Source organism: Cyrtonyx montezumae, unplaced genomic scaffold (assembly GCF_038088225.1).
Source record: "Cyrtonyx montezumae isolate F1298 unplaced genomic scaffold, pur_monq_1.0 scaffold_5, whole genome shotgun sequence".
In the NCBI taxonomy this organism is placed as follows: domain Eukaryota; kingdom Metazoa; phylum Chordata; class Aves; order Galliformes; family Odontophoridae; genus Cyrtonyx; species Cyrtonyx montezumae.
Genome location: NW_027072056.1, coordinates 19,485,493 through 19,502,100, shown reverse-complemented (window position 1 = coordinate 19,502,100; position 16,608 = coordinate 19,485,493). Strand labels below are relative to the sequence as shown.

The 16,608-nt window shown below is 43.6% G+C and overlaps 1 protein-coding gene across 1 annotated transcript in view; it reads left to right on the top strand.

Annotated features, from left to right (window-relative positions):
- The window catches only part of LOC136056321 (multiple epidermal growth factor-like domains protein 6), a 155,890-nt gene extending 139,730 nt beyond the window's left edge, over positions 1 to 16,160 (top strand). The window contains exons 24-35 of the mRNA XM_065748448.1: positions 19 to 147; positions 874 to 1,002; positions 1,149 to 1,277; positions 2,164 to 2,292; positions 6,575 to 6,706; positions 7,683 to 7,808; positions 8,152 to 8,280; positions 10,074 to 10,202; positions 10,466 to 10,594; positions 11,247 to 11,372; positions 14,111 to 14,239; positions 14,756 to 16,160. Coding sequence (XP_065604520.1) covers positions 19 to 147; positions 874 to 1,002; positions 1,149 to 1,277; positions 2,164 to 2,292; positions 6,575 to 6,706; positions 7,683 to 7,808; positions 8,152 to 8,280; positions 10,074 to 10,202; positions 10,466 to 10,594; positions 11,247 to 11,372; positions 14,111 to 14,239; positions 14,756 to 14,835 — 1,496 coding nt within the window. The 3' untranslated portion in view covers positions 14,836 to 16,160. The remainder of the gene's footprint in view (positions 1 to 18; positions 148 to 873; positions 1,003 to 1,148; positions 1,278 to 2,163; positions 2,293 to 6,574; positions 6,707 to 7,682; positions 7,809 to 8,151; positions 8,281 to 10,073; positions 10,203 to 10,465; positions 10,595 to 11,246; positions 11,373 to 14,110; positions 14,240 to 14,755) is intronic.
- Positions 16,161 to 16,608: the final 448 nt, after the last annotated feature.

The window sequence follows — 16,608 nt, the reverse complement described above, 5'->3', positions numbered from 1 at the left end:
GCTCTCTCCTCTCCACAGCCTGTCCCCCGGGGTGGCACGGTGCTGGCTGCCTGCATCGCTGCATCTGCCCGAGCCAGGCTGCTTGTGACCCCGTGACAGGCGAGTGCCAGTGTCCCAAGGGCCGGACAGGGACATCCTGCGAGCTTGGTAGGTGTTCTCAGCCCTTTGGTACTCCTGTGCTTCTTGTCACTGTGCTCTCACTATGCTGTCTCATTGCAGAGTGTGAGGACGGGAGGTACGGAGCGGGCTGCAGGCAGAACTGCAGCTGCCACCATGGGGATTGTGACCAGCACTCCGGGAAGTGCCTGTGCCACTCCGGCTGGACTGGGGACCGCTGCGATGCCGGTGAGGGCAGCTCCTGCTGCAGGGGCTCTTTTTGGACACTCTCTTCTGCAATCAGCTGTGTTAGCTGCAGCGTGGAGTCTGTTCCTTGTGTGTATCTGAATTTTCTGCTATTCAGTGAGAAACAATTCAGGTGTGAGAGCTTACTGTGTGTCTGTGAGCGCTGGGGGCAGGTCTCTGTTCAAGAACCACAGCGAATCATGTTATGTCCTTCTGCTCTTGTTGAAAAATCAGAGGCATTCCTCTACCTTAAGGCTACGAGGAGGAAACATGTGAAAGGAATTGCCTTGCAGGCAGGGTTTGCCAGATCAGCTGCATCTTTGCATCATCTGGTTTTGTACTCTAGGCAACTTTATGAATTTTTATTAATAACCAATGCTAAATAGCTTTATATTTTTAATATATTTTTTCAATTACATTTTCTGGGCATGCAGCCTTCTGAGCAGCCATCACCATGCACTGAACAAGCAGCACACTGCTCTGTCCCTGCTGCAGCACCAACTCTTGCTCTCTGCCTGCTTCTCCCCGCAGCATGTCCCCCTGGATTTTATGGCGAGCGGTGTGAAGAGCGATGCGACTGCATTCACAGCGTGTCCTGCCACCCCCAAACAGGAGCTTGTCGTTGTGCCAAGGGGTGGCGAGGCAGGCACTGTGACAAACGTGAGTGTCTGTGGGGTGACCATCCCGTAGCCGGGTTGGGATCCTTGCACTCGGAGTCAGTTTTGAGGTGCTGGCAGGGATGAGTGGAAGGAGCAGCTCTGTGTCATCCTGGCCTGGTGCTAATGGGATTTGGTGTCCCCCTGCAGCCTGCTTGCCTGGACACTACGGTGTGGGTTGTGCCCAGCGGTGTCATTGCCCTGTGGGCACCCCCTGCCACCACCTGACCGGTGAGTGCGGCTGTCCTCCGGGATTCACCGGCCATGGCTGCGAGAGAAGTAAGTCATAAGGATGCAAATAACTAAAGAACATGGGCTAACATTTAATTTCTTAGGTGTCTGTGGCAGAAGGAGAAACCTTTGCAGCAGTGAAGCTGGCCAAGGGTGGGGGTACGGTGCACAGCTGCAGTCCATGTGCATGTCACTTTCCCAAATGGTTTGGCCAGTTCTGAACTTTTTGCCTGGTATGGTTTGGGCAGGTGAGGTTTGTCCTCTTGAGGTTTTCAGCCTTCTGACAGCCAACACAGGCTGAACTGGATAAATGTGTTAAACATTACTTGCCCTCCCAGTAAAAGCTGCCACTCCTGTGTTTGCTCGGATAACCTACAGTTGCAGCAGTGCTCCTGCCATCTCTCCTTTCCCTTAATGTCCTCTGGGCAAGGTGGCCTGGATAAAGCCTAGGGGAAGACAAAGCTGAGCTGTGCATATGTTCAGAGCCACCAATAGGAACTAGAAACGAGAAGTCAGAAAAATGGAAATGACTTGCTTGTCACCAGGCAAAGTGAAGCCCACGGAAATATTGGTGCCAAAGCATCTTTCCAAGTTTAAACTCTCTGCAAAAGGTAGAATGTCTTTATCCATACGTCTGGTCCCTGGTGAGTTACACTGTTATTTCAGTCAATTTTACCTGACATTTCCCTATGATTTTCTCTAGTGACAAGAGAATTGTATCCAGCCCTTGACAGTTGGGCACAAATTGACTGAACGAAACAAAATCAAGCGGTGAAGTAACCCCCAAGTAAATGCAATAAATCCGAAGTCCCGGAGGACAGTGCCGTTCTGTAGGCAGGGGTTTTATTCAATAAATTTCAGCTTGCTCTTTGTTTGAGTGCTATATTTACCAAGACAAATCGAATCTGTTGGTTTACTTTTCCTCTTTCCCAAGCTTGTCCACCAAACACATACGGTCAGAGCTGCAGCCAAGCCTGTCGCTGCCGTGCTGAGGAGGACTGTCACCCCGTCACCGGGCACTGCCTGTGCCACCCGGGGTACCACGGGGCCCTCTGCGACCGCCGTGAGTATCACACAGGGGATGCTCACCTTCTGGGGGGCCCAGGCACTCATTCATCTTCTCCTCCAGCACTGATTTGGATACAGTAAGCATGGGTTGTGATAATTTACTGTAATAGTGGTGTCTGCCTTGTTGCAGGAGATTTACTTTTTCCTGGGGACATTTGCTGCCTAAATTCTTTCCGATTTCATGCGGTGCTGAAGAATATCGATGTAAATCTCTGCATTCACACTTCTCATCCTCAGCTACACCTGGATATTGGTAGCTCTTCCATTGCAGCACACCTCGGCCATAATACTTCCCGAAATCTCTGAGTGCTGAAGTCAGGACAAATGGTTATTATAAAACAACAAGCTGCGATTGGCAGTAAATCTAAGTGATTCATAAAGGCAGTTAAGTTGTAGGGCCTTCTGAGGAACAATCAAATTAAACAAATTGTAAGTCTGGATTGAAAAATGGTGACCAGCATAGAGGACAAAATGCCAACTGGCTGAATGCTGTGTCATAAAAAAATATTCCCAGATGCACATGCCTCGTGCTGGTATTTTAGGACATCTGTAAAGTTGTTTCTGGTGGAATGTGGCAACTGATAAGAAACATATCCCAAAATATTCAGGGAAAGGAGACAGTGAATTACCTTTTTATTTACAACTTTAATTTTGTTTTTATTCTGTGCTTGTAATAGTCTCATTTAGAACAACAACGACAGAAAAAAGAGGCCGTGCTTTCAGTCTCAGTCTTTTCTCTTTGGCAAATGCTGGTTTTCCTTTCCTTTGAATGTAGTACAGCTGTGTTTGCATTGCTTGGTTTTCAGGTGACAGTTTGAGCACAGAGGGCAGCTGCAATATGGGCAGCTCTGGTAAGGGTTAAACTCGTGTTTTATTCTCTGAGCAGGAATGGCTACAAGGTTCACTTTGGAGATAGGCATTTGTATTACCATCCTGTCATCACAAGTTACTCTTTAAAATATACATGTAAATGTAAGGATTGATTCCATCCTCCTTCGTGCATCAGTTCTCACTGTGAGAGAGATTGAAATTCAGCCTTCAAAATCTAGACTAAAGCCATCTGGATCCATTATACATTAGATTATAATAAATATTATAGCAGAGCAGTAGTGGAGATCAGCTATTTAACAGCATCATTTTAAAAGACTTAATCATGGTTAGCCTATTACCTTTAACGTGGTAATCTTTCAGTGGTGATTACTCGTGCATATGGTACTAATTCTCCTTAGATTGTAATAAATGTCCCTATGTTTGCTCAGGTCCTTAAGATTTCAGTGGAGAATTTTAAATTTAAAACATTAATTATACTCAAGTTCTGTTACAGAAGAAATTACTTACAAAATGAAATCTGTGTTTCATTGCATTCGGAGGGCTTTTTGTCACGGACTTTGGTGTCATTAGAATCAATCTATATCATATGAGATATAATCCTTTAATGCATTTTGCTGTCCTGCATAAATACACAGCAAGTTCTCAATCATTATGTGTTTTGTTAAACTTTTACAGGAGAGACAATGGAATCGTAGATTCACAGAGGGAGAAAACTTGTCTGGCATCTATCATTTCTTTTTGTTATTCTCTCACATTGTCCAGGCCAAGCCATAGAGAGACACAAAAATGGAAAGAAAACATTTGGTGCATGAGATTTTTTTTAGCTTTGTGTCAACTGAGTGAGAGATTAGGGACCTCATTCTGAAGCAACCTATCCGATCTGTGGATTCTCGTGTGACTTTGGTGGAAATGCTCCTTGTTCCTGCTGTCCTCACTGCAGAAAGAGCTGGAGCAGCTCCAGGATGAAGAAGCTTTCGACATAATATTAAAAACAGCATAGGGAGCTGCTCCTGAGACGTGAAACGGGCTTCAGTCCAGTCAACATGTGGTTGGATGCTGCTGGAAACAGTTTCTGGCAACTATCGCTGTATTTATAGCACTGTGAAAAAAGGTTCAAGAAAATATCTATAAAAGGTGTAGTTGGCTGGGAAGTCAAATTTCCAGGAGCCAAGAGCAATGAGGCTTTCATGTTCTCGAATTTTGGAGTGAAGAGCTGAAACAGTCTCTTGTTTCAAGCAGGATCCTGAGGAAGCAGACAAGTTAGCAGTAAGGTTCCCATCAGCTGTCCATAACTCAGCGGATGGGCAGATCTACTGGAGTGGAGTTAGGAACAAAGCCCGGTAAGGGATGTTGTCGTGGGCAAAAATACCATGCTACGTCTCTGTGGCATTTATTGAGCTGGGTGAACCATGAGCCAGAAAGACATCACCAACTTCACCTTCAAGCTGTGGGTAACAGGATGCTTCAAAACTGTATTTTTGACGGTGCGTTAATAGTAGCAGTAAGGAAAGCCTTAGTGTATGTGGTTGGTATGAAAAGATTTAGGAACTATTGGTCATGGCAAAACCACCCAAACCAGAAGGGAAAACTCAGGAAATGAGTTAGAAATCTGTCTGCTTCTCCTGCCATTCTCAGAATAACATGTCAAATGCACAGGAAACTGTTAAATTAGAAAATGTCTTTATTAGATAACTGGTGGTTAGAGGCTAACTAACCCTCTTTATAAATGCAGAACTGACTCAAATGGCAGGACAGCGTGTCAATTGCCATAGCTGTCTGCATTGAAATTCTCCCACAAGGCAGTAGCAGATGAGATGGCCTTGCTAGCAGCCATGTAGCCAACAGGTTTGCACTGCTAGTGTTGCTCCCTTGAATAAAACTAAGTGAAATGTTGCAAGGGTAAATGAATTGGTACGGGAGGGGGGAGATTGCTGCATCCCCTTTTGTTAATGAAGCAGCTCTTTCTAGTCTTGAGGAGCAACCCTGAAAGCTTTGCCAGGCGAAGCCAAGTGTGTGGGAGTGTGGGAAACTGAATTAAAAAAGAGAAAAGCCAAACGATGACTGACAGGAAAAGGAGGAGGAAGAGAGAAACTCACTCAGAGTCCAATTAAATCATTGAATCAGGGTGTGCCCTTAGCTTCATTTCCATGAAATAGATGTTGCAAGGCTCACACCTTGGTGCCAGGGTTTGCACATGAAACAGATTTTCTGCACCAACAGATGGAAGCACTGATGAAGTATTCACTGAGATGAGAAGGGCTGAGGAGAGTCTCTGCATGTTGGAAAAGTGTGTATCTGTTTAGCCTTGATGATCTGCTATCCTGATTTGAGCAGAAGCCAACTTTCAGCTTTGTTTTAAAAGGCATCCCTTTAAAGCTTTACCGTAAGCTCTCCATCTCTATGGAACGGTTCGAAAAACCCAGGGATTTCTCCAGGCACTCAGACCATGCTTTGATGCTTTCAGAAAAGAGAAAAAAATATATAAAGTTTTTCAGACAGAGATTGCAAGAAATCTGTTGCCTGGAGACGTGCAAATATACATTCAGCCAGATTGCCAAAGTAGCCGTAAGCTTTCCTTTGGTGGGGATTAAGAGAAGGAAGGAAGGAGCAAAGAAATATCATTCGGAGGCAGGAGAGTGAATGCAACTGTTGAATGACGATCCCAGTGCTCTAAAAGCACAGGCTTTTTGCTCCTCTGGTACACTGGGAAACTGGGAGAAGCTCATTGCTATGTAACACTGCCTTGGTAGTCCATCCAGGTCTCATGTTTGTTTGGGTTATTACAAAACAAAGCCTTATTTTTCTCAGAGAATTTTCTGGCTTTGCGTTTAAAGCACCTCTCTCCTGGATCTGAGAAGGTATCACCCGAAATTCCATGTTTCTGTCACAGGGACAATTTTGAAGCCATCCATCCATAGCTCACCAGGTTTGCCAGAGCACTGCAAACTCCAGTTTGGTGGGAAAGAGTAGATTATAGGGAAATCCAACTTTTGCTGCTTAAACCTTTTCACAAGATGAGACCTGGCCACCTTCTAGAACTGCTCAGCTAAAACGAGAGCTAAATGAGGTAGAGCAGGCTGCTGTTGCCCAGAGGAAAGGAGGCCAAAACCCCATCTCCTGTCTCTGCCATGGAAAGGAGAGCAGGTTGATTTGGTGTAGAAATCAAGGAGGAAAATCTCTGAAGAACTGGGCTTGCTTTTCTTGCTACCTTTAAGCATGAGAAATGGGAGGAGCAGCCTGTCAGGCTCCCCAGGGCTTTGTCTTGGAATCAAAAGGTGGTGCATTGCCCAAGGCAGCCATCTGCTTGTCCATGCCTTCTGCTGGTCCTCTAGAAGCAAACAGAAAATGAAAATCTACTTTTGGATGAAAGTAACGAAGGGCTTATGACATGGAATGCAAAGGTCCCAGTAGCAGCATAGCCTAATTGCCTTCTTGTTTTCCTAAAGCAGGGTGTCCAAAAGGTACTTACGGTTCAAACTGCCAAAAATCCTGTAAATGCATGAATGGGGGCCATTGCGACCCAGCGTCGGGAACTTGTGATTGCGCGCCTGGTTTCATTGGAGCCGACTGTAGTAAAAGTAAGCCAACATTCATGTTCTGTTTCTTTCAAGAACACAGCAGAGAGAATAATCTGCATAAGAATTTGTCAGTATAAAAACAGACAGATCACAGTTACCTCCTTCTTGAACTGTAAATCGGGATTCCAGCTTTGTAAAAATTCTCTTGCAAAATATTTTCCTTCTCTTCTGTGTGAGCAGAAGCAAGGACACTCATCCCAGGATTACAACCTACTTGCCCAAATTTGTTTCTAGAGCCAACTCAGCATGAATTGCTCAAGTTGCTTCTTCCCGTCCAAAATTTCTAGGTTGAGAAATTATCTCAATATTTTGTTTCACGCTACGGTGCCACTATTTTCAATAAATGGGAAAAAGATCAAGTTCTGTCATGGCAAAACTGGTAAAGACTCCATGGCAACACTTCTCCTACTTCTCTATTTCACGGCTAAATCATGTGGCAGAATTTCTGTGTTATTTCCAAAGCTATGATCTCCTAATATGGATAAATACAGAGCCTGTGGGATTTCCACTTGCTATACCTGTACCAGCCATAGAGGTTTCAGTGCTAGTAGAACTTAACTGATGTTTTATCATCTTCAGACCCTTTCTGAAGCTTCTTTCAGCTTATTCACAGACAGATTATGCTTTAATGCTTAGTAGTTGGTAGCTTTGTTCTTCAGCATAGGACAGCATCTGTACTAAGGAAGGAAATAAGTCTTTAACTTGAAGCATGAGCAGCTGATATGCACTCTTGCCTTTCCAGGGGAAAACCTACTAAATAGTTCATGTGAAAGCATGGATTATATTTATAACCTAAAAAAAAAAGATTTCAGAGGAAGAAACAGTCATGTCTTTGGATGGGATTTGTTTTCATAGTCATTTTGAAGTATATTAGATGGAACGAAGAGGAAGCCAACTCTATCTATAGGATCCTTCCTTCACTGGAAATGAAAACTGGCGTACCCAAGGTGTTTAACAGGAGTCTGTGTTTCCTCAGCTTGCCCTGAAAATCGATATGGGAAGGACTGTGCCCTGCTCTGTGCTTGTGGGAAAGGTCAATGTGACCCACGGACTGGCAGCTGTACCTGTCCTCCTGGCCAAACGGGACCTGGCTGTCAGCAAGGTAACAAAATGGGACCACTGCTCAGCTCGTCAGCTGGGCTTGTAGTTGGAAATAAAACTCAGTGCCAAGCATTGTTTATGTCTGTGCTTCCCACTGAGCTTGAAGCCAAAGTTCTCTTGATAACGCTTGCAGGATCTCAGCCTCGTTCCTCTGTTCCATTGCCCTGTCCTTCTCCTACCCATCTCTGCCCATATCTTACCGCGCAGTGAAGGCACCGTGAGGGGATGTTACTTGGGATGCTCAGTGGGGACCAGTGTGTTTGCATTTACTCTCTGTCACTTTTGTCATCTTTTGGGATGCTAAGATTATTATTTTTTTTCCAAACTTTGTTAATTCTCTGTAGTGTGTCCCCAGGGACGGTACGGCCCCAGCTGCCGCCTGATGTGCACCTGTCAGAACGCTGCTATCTGTGACCATGTGGATGGCAGCTGCATTTGTGGACTTGGCTGGACAGGAAAATCATGTGAGAAAGGTAACATCCTGCTTTGGAGGCAGCGAGCAAGTCCATTCAAGCGGGGCTTTGCTGTGACTATGGGGGCCTCAAAAAAGGAACGGGTTTTGCTTAATTAATCTTGCTACCAGCTGCATTCGTCTTTGTAGCTTCTCTCCTGGTGTCTTGCCCAAAATTAGAGCTTTAGATTTCTTTTTAGAAACAGTTTCCTCATGAGTCTTGCTCTGTAATTCCTGTAAATTCCTTTGAATGGACTTTTATTTCTTCTCCAATCCAACTTTTGTTCTTTTTTTCATGGGAACATTTTTCTGATATCTTCTTTGAATTGTTCCCCTGAGGTCAGTAGAAGCCAGGATTTCCATCTTGTCTTGTTATTTTCTCTCTTGATTTTTCTCTTCCCTTTGGCACTCAACTGCAGTTAAACTTCTCATGTATTGACTTCCCTGATGTTCCAGCAACATCTGTCCGAAGCAATCGAAATTATCATGCTATCTTGTCCTCAGTTCTCTGTGTCAGCTCTGCCTTACACAAAGCACACTTCACAGATGGAGCACAGTCTTTTAATGTGTCTTTCCCTTCTTTCTATCTCTTCAAAGACACGAGATTTGGAGCCCTGCTTTATGTACGTAGAATAGTTGCCAACTGGAGTGATGATGCCAACTGTGGATGAGCACTAAAATACCTCTTCCCTCCACACCAAAATTAGTATTTTTTACCAATAACTGGCTAGTATAGTGTTGCATAGAGCATGTTTGTGCATCTCTGCCTGCTCCTTGAAGTCTTTATAAACGTACAGGAGCAGTGTTTGGGCTGCAAACCATGATGGGGTCATGCGGATGTCATATGGAACAATGGCTCGTATGTGCGTCCTCTAGATGTGCTTAAATAAAAAGTCTCTGGTGTCAAGCACTGGGGAGAACTCCATAAAAGATGGAGTGCTCTATTGCTAGGAAGATCTTCATGCATGCTTGGCTTCTGACACACATACCAAGCTATTGGAAAACGGAGTCTTTATTTCCTCAGCAGTGTGCTTTTGAGTCTGTTTTGACTAGAAATCAAAGACATCTAATCATGCATCTTCTACTGGTGATTAGATACGGTGTTCTCAGAAGATCTTATCTGCCATTTGCAGTTATGAATCTGATTGCGTGCATGGCCACGCTCGGTTAAGTCAGTCTGCACAGCACCCAATTATCACCAGCGTGGAAATTAACCTCTGCAGAAATTATATCGACATGGTCACTTTTGCATGACATGGCTTTCAACAATTTGAGATGCATTTACTTCAGTAAAAGCAGATATCTAGTTATACATGGAAAGTCTATGTATGAAAATGAGACCTTCCCCTTTTATTAGGAGTTCAAATACTGTGAATTCCAATGATAACATGGAGCAGGAAGAGCTGTATGTTTTCTTTCACACTTTGTGTGTGTCTAAAAGAAAGCATTGCTGTAGAAGTAGAGTGTGGAAAAAGAAGATATCATTTATTATGTGCCTTTACAACACTTGAGGGACAGGAAAGGTTCAATATAAACAGTATAGAAGAAGAAAATTCAACTCTTCAAACATCTATAAAGTATAAATTCTCATAAAATATAAATATATTATTTAAATGCATAATAATGGTGCAAAAATGCTGTGTCTTTGGTGTTCATAACTGCATGGAGTGAAGGAAATTCATAAATGTTCACCTGAGCTCTGCAAGTTACTCTGTGGGCATCGTGCCTCAGCTGTAGAAGCCATCAGATAAGAGATTTTGGTGTGAGATTGGTGGTTTTTTGTCTTTTTTTTCGGGGTCCACGTGTGGCTAACAGAATGTCTCCCTGGCAAGTACGGCCCCAGCTGCAGCTTGGACTGCTCCTGCCAGCACAACGGCACCTGCAACAGGTTCACGGGCTGCTGCCACTGCCCTGCAGGGTTCTATGGGCACTCCTGTGAGCATGGTGAGTACACACACCCCACACAGCCCCCACCACCTGCCCTCCTGCAGGGACAGAGTGGGGCTCAGGGAGCTGCCCAAACACCTCAGCATGGCTCTGATGTGGAGCTGTTGCTGGTGAGCTGAAGAGCAGATGGGATTATTACTGGTGATGGTAAATATCAGTTTAGCAGGCTCCCAGGGAAGGTAGCTGCAAATATAGAGGGACTTAAATGAATCCATGTTTTTCTTCCTCCGCTTTCCTTACTTGACACTTTCCTTTCTCAGGGTGCCCCCCTGGGTTTTATGGGCTGAACTGCCTTCATGCATGTGCCTGTAAAAACGGAGCGAGCTGCGACGCCGTGATGGGACACTGCATTTGTCCCTCAGGGTACCACGGTATCCACTGTGAAAAAGGTACTTACCCCCACTTGGTCTAAAAAGCAAATAGATCACATCCTTATCTAAATGTTTGTCTGTTCAGAGCCACTTCTTCTTCCATATTTTCAGCTTTATGAATTTCTTGAAGCACTGAATTTGTGATTGCTTACCTGTTCTATAGCAGGGTGTTCTCAATTCCTTATGCATTAACTGCTCTGGTTCTGATTAACACAGTGAAAGTCCTGGACTCCATGGTGTCTTACTGCAATGAGTTCCACATGTTGTTTATTAAGAATAAGTTTCTTTTACTGATTTTAAGTTTGCTTCTAAAACTCCAAGTAAGATTATTAAACTGATGCACGTCAGACCAGTTGAGTGTTATGAAATGGTCTTCTAAAGGAGCTCTAATTAAAAATGAAAATAAGTGCCAGTAACATTTTGGGACAGATTTACAAATACTTTTGATACGTTGGATTAGATGAAACCAATTTAAAGATAGCTCACATAAATATTGTGCCTATCAGCTACATTCGATCCTTCATTAAACTTTGCATTAGCACTGAGTTCAGCTCAGAGTTTACGAACTTTCCTCTGAGCCATCCTTCCAGCCCTGCTCTGGCTGATGTATTTGTTGTGATGTTGGTGTGCAGGACTCCTAACGGGGGCATTTATGGCCTCTTCTCTCCAGGCTGTGCCAGTGGGCACTTCGGTGAGCAGTGCCAGCACCGGTGCGACTGTGGAGGAGCTCCCTGTGACCCGGCCACAGGGAAGTGCCTCTGCCCACCTGGGAAGACTGGGGACAAATGTGACATCGGTAAGGAAGCATTTCCTATGTGTAGTTAAAGCATTGTGTCCCATCAGTTGGTCTGAGCGCAGCTGCGGAAGGACATGTGCCAATACAAGGCATTCCAGGACACACTGTTTGCAGCAAAGTATTTTCTTGCAGGTTGCCAGGTTTGTCAATACTCTTGATTTAATCAGTATTTAAATTGATATACTGATAAGAAGACATGGGTCAGCAGTAAAATGTCATTTGCCTTGAGTGTCAGCACAGCAAGAAGGGCTCGAGGGGGCTGCAGCAGGGCACAAAGGGATCGGATCCCATGGGGGTTTTGTCATGGGGGCATTTATGGGCCTCATCAGAGCAGTGTGAAGTGTGTCCAACTCTAAGTGAGGATGGTGGAGCTGCAGCAGTGTTCCCAGCTCTGGGAACCAGCAGTAATCTGGGAACATTGAATCCAAACAGTGTTGCCTCATTCGCAGTGCAGGAGCTGTGTGTTTGGTGAATGATTGTCCCACAAAAGCAGAATTGTTTTGCAACAGGGTTATAAAACTAAGCAAGAGAATTCTGTAAAGGAAACCAAGCAAAGTGACAAAAGCACTGAGGGCTGAGAGGCGGTAAGGAGAGGGATTCTTGAGTCAGATTCTGATCTCAAATGTTGGCGGAAATTTAGGGTAATCATTTAAAAGAACTGCACTTTTCTTTTGGCAAGTGTCAGAAGAGATGTGTGATCCAAGCACTGTGGCAAGCAAGGTACAGGGAGGTGAGCATCCATGTGCTAATACTGGAGGATCACACAAGGAACCGCGTTCCTTCCAATCCTCAGTATCACAAAGGGGGAATATTCCTCATCTGTCTGTTCTGGGATAGGGCAGAAAACAGCTCTGAACACCTTGTTATTAATGCAGGCAAGAATTCAAGTAAACTCTGGGAGCCTGAGGGCTAGTGCAACCCCAAAAACTAAAATGGTGATTGATTTGCTTGCTGACCTGCACGATCCTCTGGCCAGGAACTGGGTAACCCATCCTCCTGCACTGGTGCCACTGGCACTTTTCAGCCACCCAGCTCCAAGCACTGTGCATCAGAGGCCTTTCCAGTGTGGTTCTAGCAGCAATGGAACACAAGGGGGAAGCTCAGCACCAACAATGTGAATGGAGGTTTTGCTTCTTGCAAAGTCTAGGAGTCATTTTTATTTTTCTTAAATCAGCTAGGGTCGCCCCCGTCCATGAAAAGCTGTTATGGGGTAGGTTTTATTTGCATTTTTATTTTCAATTAGGCTCAGTTCATCTGTGATATAACTGTGAGCAGCTGTGTCTGTGCAGCAGCCATAAAGATAAAAGGCCTGATTTTAATTTGAACTCTGGTAAAGCACCCATTAAACAGGCAAAACGTTAATTAAAAAAAAAAAAAAAAAGAGAGAGAGAGAGAGAGGGAGGGAATATAACAGACTTTTATGGGCGTTCCTTTTCTGTAGTAAATTAACATTGCAGACTTTCAAACAGATGTCTTAAATACACATTGTTATTAACATGAAAATGTGGTATTACATAAATTAAAATCAGGTCCAGAGGTGTTTGTGGAGACCTTTTCTCATAACATTTCCTAATTGAAAAGGCCCAGCTCTGATCACTCGGGGAGGGTTCTCCCATGTGCTGGGGCTGCAGCTGATGCAGGGCTGGGGTCTTGGGTTTGCCCCACAGTGCTGCATGAGAAAGTCAGTGCCTGGATTACTTACAGCACTGTCAGTTAGCCGAGGGAGAGAGGGCTGTCGTGTGCAGGGCTCTCAGCACCCTGCCCTGGGACTTGCTGGGGACTTCTCTTTCTTCCCTATGTTCTGCCATGTATAAAAAAATAGCAATGAGAATTTGTCCATAAAATGTGTATGCCCATCTGGGAGTGAGACCTTTGTGAGTTTACATTGCCAGGAGGTAACTGCGTTGTGCAGTGTGGGTACCATGTACAAACATGCCTAAACCGGATTGATTTCCATTTGCAAATTGCTTGAGTGAAGGCTCTTTTCTGCTACACACTGATAGCCAGGCAGCATTTTCCTGAGCAAACCCCATGATCTCTCCTGCAGGGCTGCCAGGTGGGTGTATGCCAGCAACAGTTCCCATTTTGGGAACTTCTTCAGGACAGCTGGGTCACAGTTTGAGTGGGATGCACTGCAGATAAAGCTGCAAGACTTTCCAAAGTGTCATGGGTCAGTATTAGCAGATGAAGGTATCTAACCAATCCCAATCCCAAATCTGTATCTCCTGAGAGAAATACAGTAAAAGGATGTCATGATTTAGGACGATTTCTTATACAGTATAATAATAACTGTTGTTTTGTTGTTTTTAGTTTTGTGTTGGTAAGCATATAACACTAAGCAAAATAAGAGTCTGGGTTAGAAGAATTAATCTCATGCCAGGTGATATGAAGAGATTTTATATACACACACATACAGATATATATATATAATTTTTACTTCAGCTGTTGACCTAGCAAAGATTCCCCTGGTTTGCATAGCTTGATGGAGGTCTGCATTCTCACCAGAATCTGTGTGAGGTCTATGTTCTCTCCCAGTGAAAATCCAGGGACTTTAATGACTTCTTTTATTTTATTTTTTTTAATAAACACCCTTAATTTTCTTCCTGTGCTTGCATTTTGCTGACCTTGGTCTGAATTTCTGTTTCTGTCCATGCAATTTCAGGGATGCTCCTCAGTGTAGCACAGCCACTGAACAGGAAAAACCATTCACTCTCTTCCAAACGCTTCTGTCCTTCCAGGCTGCCGCTCAGACCAGTACGGCCCTGACTGCTCTCTGCGATGCCAGTGTGCCAGCAAGTCCCAGTGCAACCCATACAATGGCAAATGTGTCTGTCCAGCCACGTGGATGGGGCCAACCTGCAAGGAAGGTAACACAGGCTGGAGATTGACTGTCTTAAGTCAAAGATACTGTTCGCTGGTCATGGTTGTGGGTGGAACAGCGTGGTGAAATGTGGTGAGTGGCCAGATAAGAAGATAAAATGTCAGAAGATAGACTCAGGCTGATCTGTGTGGATGACAAAATGCTCAACAAAAGGTTTTTATTTGGTTGGTTTTTCAGTTTTTCGTTCAGGTAACTGATCATCTTAATGATGTATAACATCACATGAAGGTTTTCTCCCATTTGTAATCTAAACGTGGCCAGCTTGCTGGTAATACCATGCAGTTCTTCCCTTAGTTTAGGAGATATTATGGGAACCTTCCATCTGAGGGATTCTTTTAATGTCTTGCTGATTCTGCCTGCCTGTGTGAGGCGGCCAACATAACTAAGTCCTCTACCTTCCTTTGAAGGTACATTAAATTATATGTGTAAATTCTCTGATTTGTATTGTATTTCAGTATTATGTTATATAGGCCTAAGGCTGCATTTCTACTTAATTCTCTAGGTGGCCCTCCAAAGCTTCCTTTTTATGAAGAACAAACTCAAGAAAGAGGGAATATTTTTCCGAGAGCTCTACAACAGTAACATTTGGACTAATAAATGAACTCTTTTATATGCACAGACGGTATTTGAATTTGGATATGAAAACAGCTATTCAATTCAGCTTGAATTGTACTGAAGTATTCACACTTCTTATGGAAGACTACAGAGGCCATTTAGTAGCTGGATCCTTTTAAAAATTTGAATCTGTTTCATGTATTTATTCCTAGCCTGTTACCTTTCCATTAGTCTACTTGGGACGTTCTTTCTGATACGTAGTGTAATTTGTTGCCTGAAAGCTTGGACATATGGGGTTTTTTTTGTTTTCTTTTTGCTTTTTGTAAAACCAGCTCCAAAGAGGATCGGTAGCATACCAATTTAGAGTGAGCAACGCCATGTTAAATGAGTGTTTCACAGATCACAAGCCAATACGGGTTCACTGCAAAATCATGGTGCACATAAACTGGTGGGATTCACCAAATTAATTCCTCTGTGAAAAATATTGTATGTTCTAGAAAAACATCCAGACTAATCCTAAAATTGTAACTGACGAAGAATCCTCTGCAGTCCTTGATAAGTTAGTAATTCATCTGAGAATACATACCACATTTCAAGTGTGGATTGGCTGACTGGAAGGTCTCCATCTGTACCTTGATTGCATCTGAAGCTGCCTGCTAAAGAGGAGGATGTTAACTGTTTTCTGTGTTCTCCCATCTCATCAGTGGAGTTTCTCACCAGTTTCTTAAGTCAAACTGCCCAGCAGTTCTTGTAAAGCTCTTCCTTATAATGGAGGAAGCTTTATCTTGGCTAGAGAATACTGATGGTGAGGATAGATGTGTAACAATAATCTCTGTGTTCTTTATGTAAAGAATCATACTTTGCTCTTACCACCCAATAACTTGATTGTCAGCTTTAAAAAGTCCTGATACCTTTCAACAGCTGCTGTTGGTCACTTAGAACAAGGGAATTTTGGTGCTATTTTTGGTCTGTTTAGACAGGCTGTTCATACTAGCATGACCATTCACACACCACAACGAATCACAACGCTGCAAGGAATTTTTGCCACAGAAGAGAGAAAGTGGCAATATTTGAAGCTCACTTGTGATTTTTAATAATGTTTATGGTTGCATTTGGATAATGAGTATGTGAAGCAACAGTTACCCCTTGGTTCTCCTCAAGTCTTAAACCAATCTGCAGTCAGAGTTGCCTGTTACGAGGCAAGTAATGCTCACCTGGAGCTGCAATTCAAGCTGTGATCTTTTGGAAGCAATAAAGGTTTACTAGGTGTTTTTTCAAGCCTCGTGGAAGTCTTATTGTTGTTATTCAAAACTTCATGGGTATTGGAAACCATTCTAAGCTCAGTAGAGATATTTGTGATCACGACCTGATAAATTAACCAACTGTGCTTTCAGACAGAAAATCTCAGGAGCTGATTCTGATCCCTTGTCATGTCTTTGTGATAGCTCTGTAAATTGCTAGAAATGGTGCTTGATGTAAATGTGACAAATTTCTTGTTCCCAAGCTAGTCAGAAGTGAGTGGTTCTCAGAAGGATTTTTTCTGTAAGGCATTTGCAATGTTCTTTTGGAGGTGTGCTGGCCTAGATCTGATCTCCAGCTGTGAAGCTTGGGCATTTTCACTGTATTGGAACTGTTTAGGTGAATCTTGTGAGAGACAATTAGATATCATCATAGTAACTGATTGAGGAAAAAACATCCAGGTCAAGCAACAGGTGTCTTTTGATTTCAACGGTATATTTACTACAAAACCAAACTATAATAGTAGCGTAAGCACTACCTCATATTCAAGATTTTTCATAT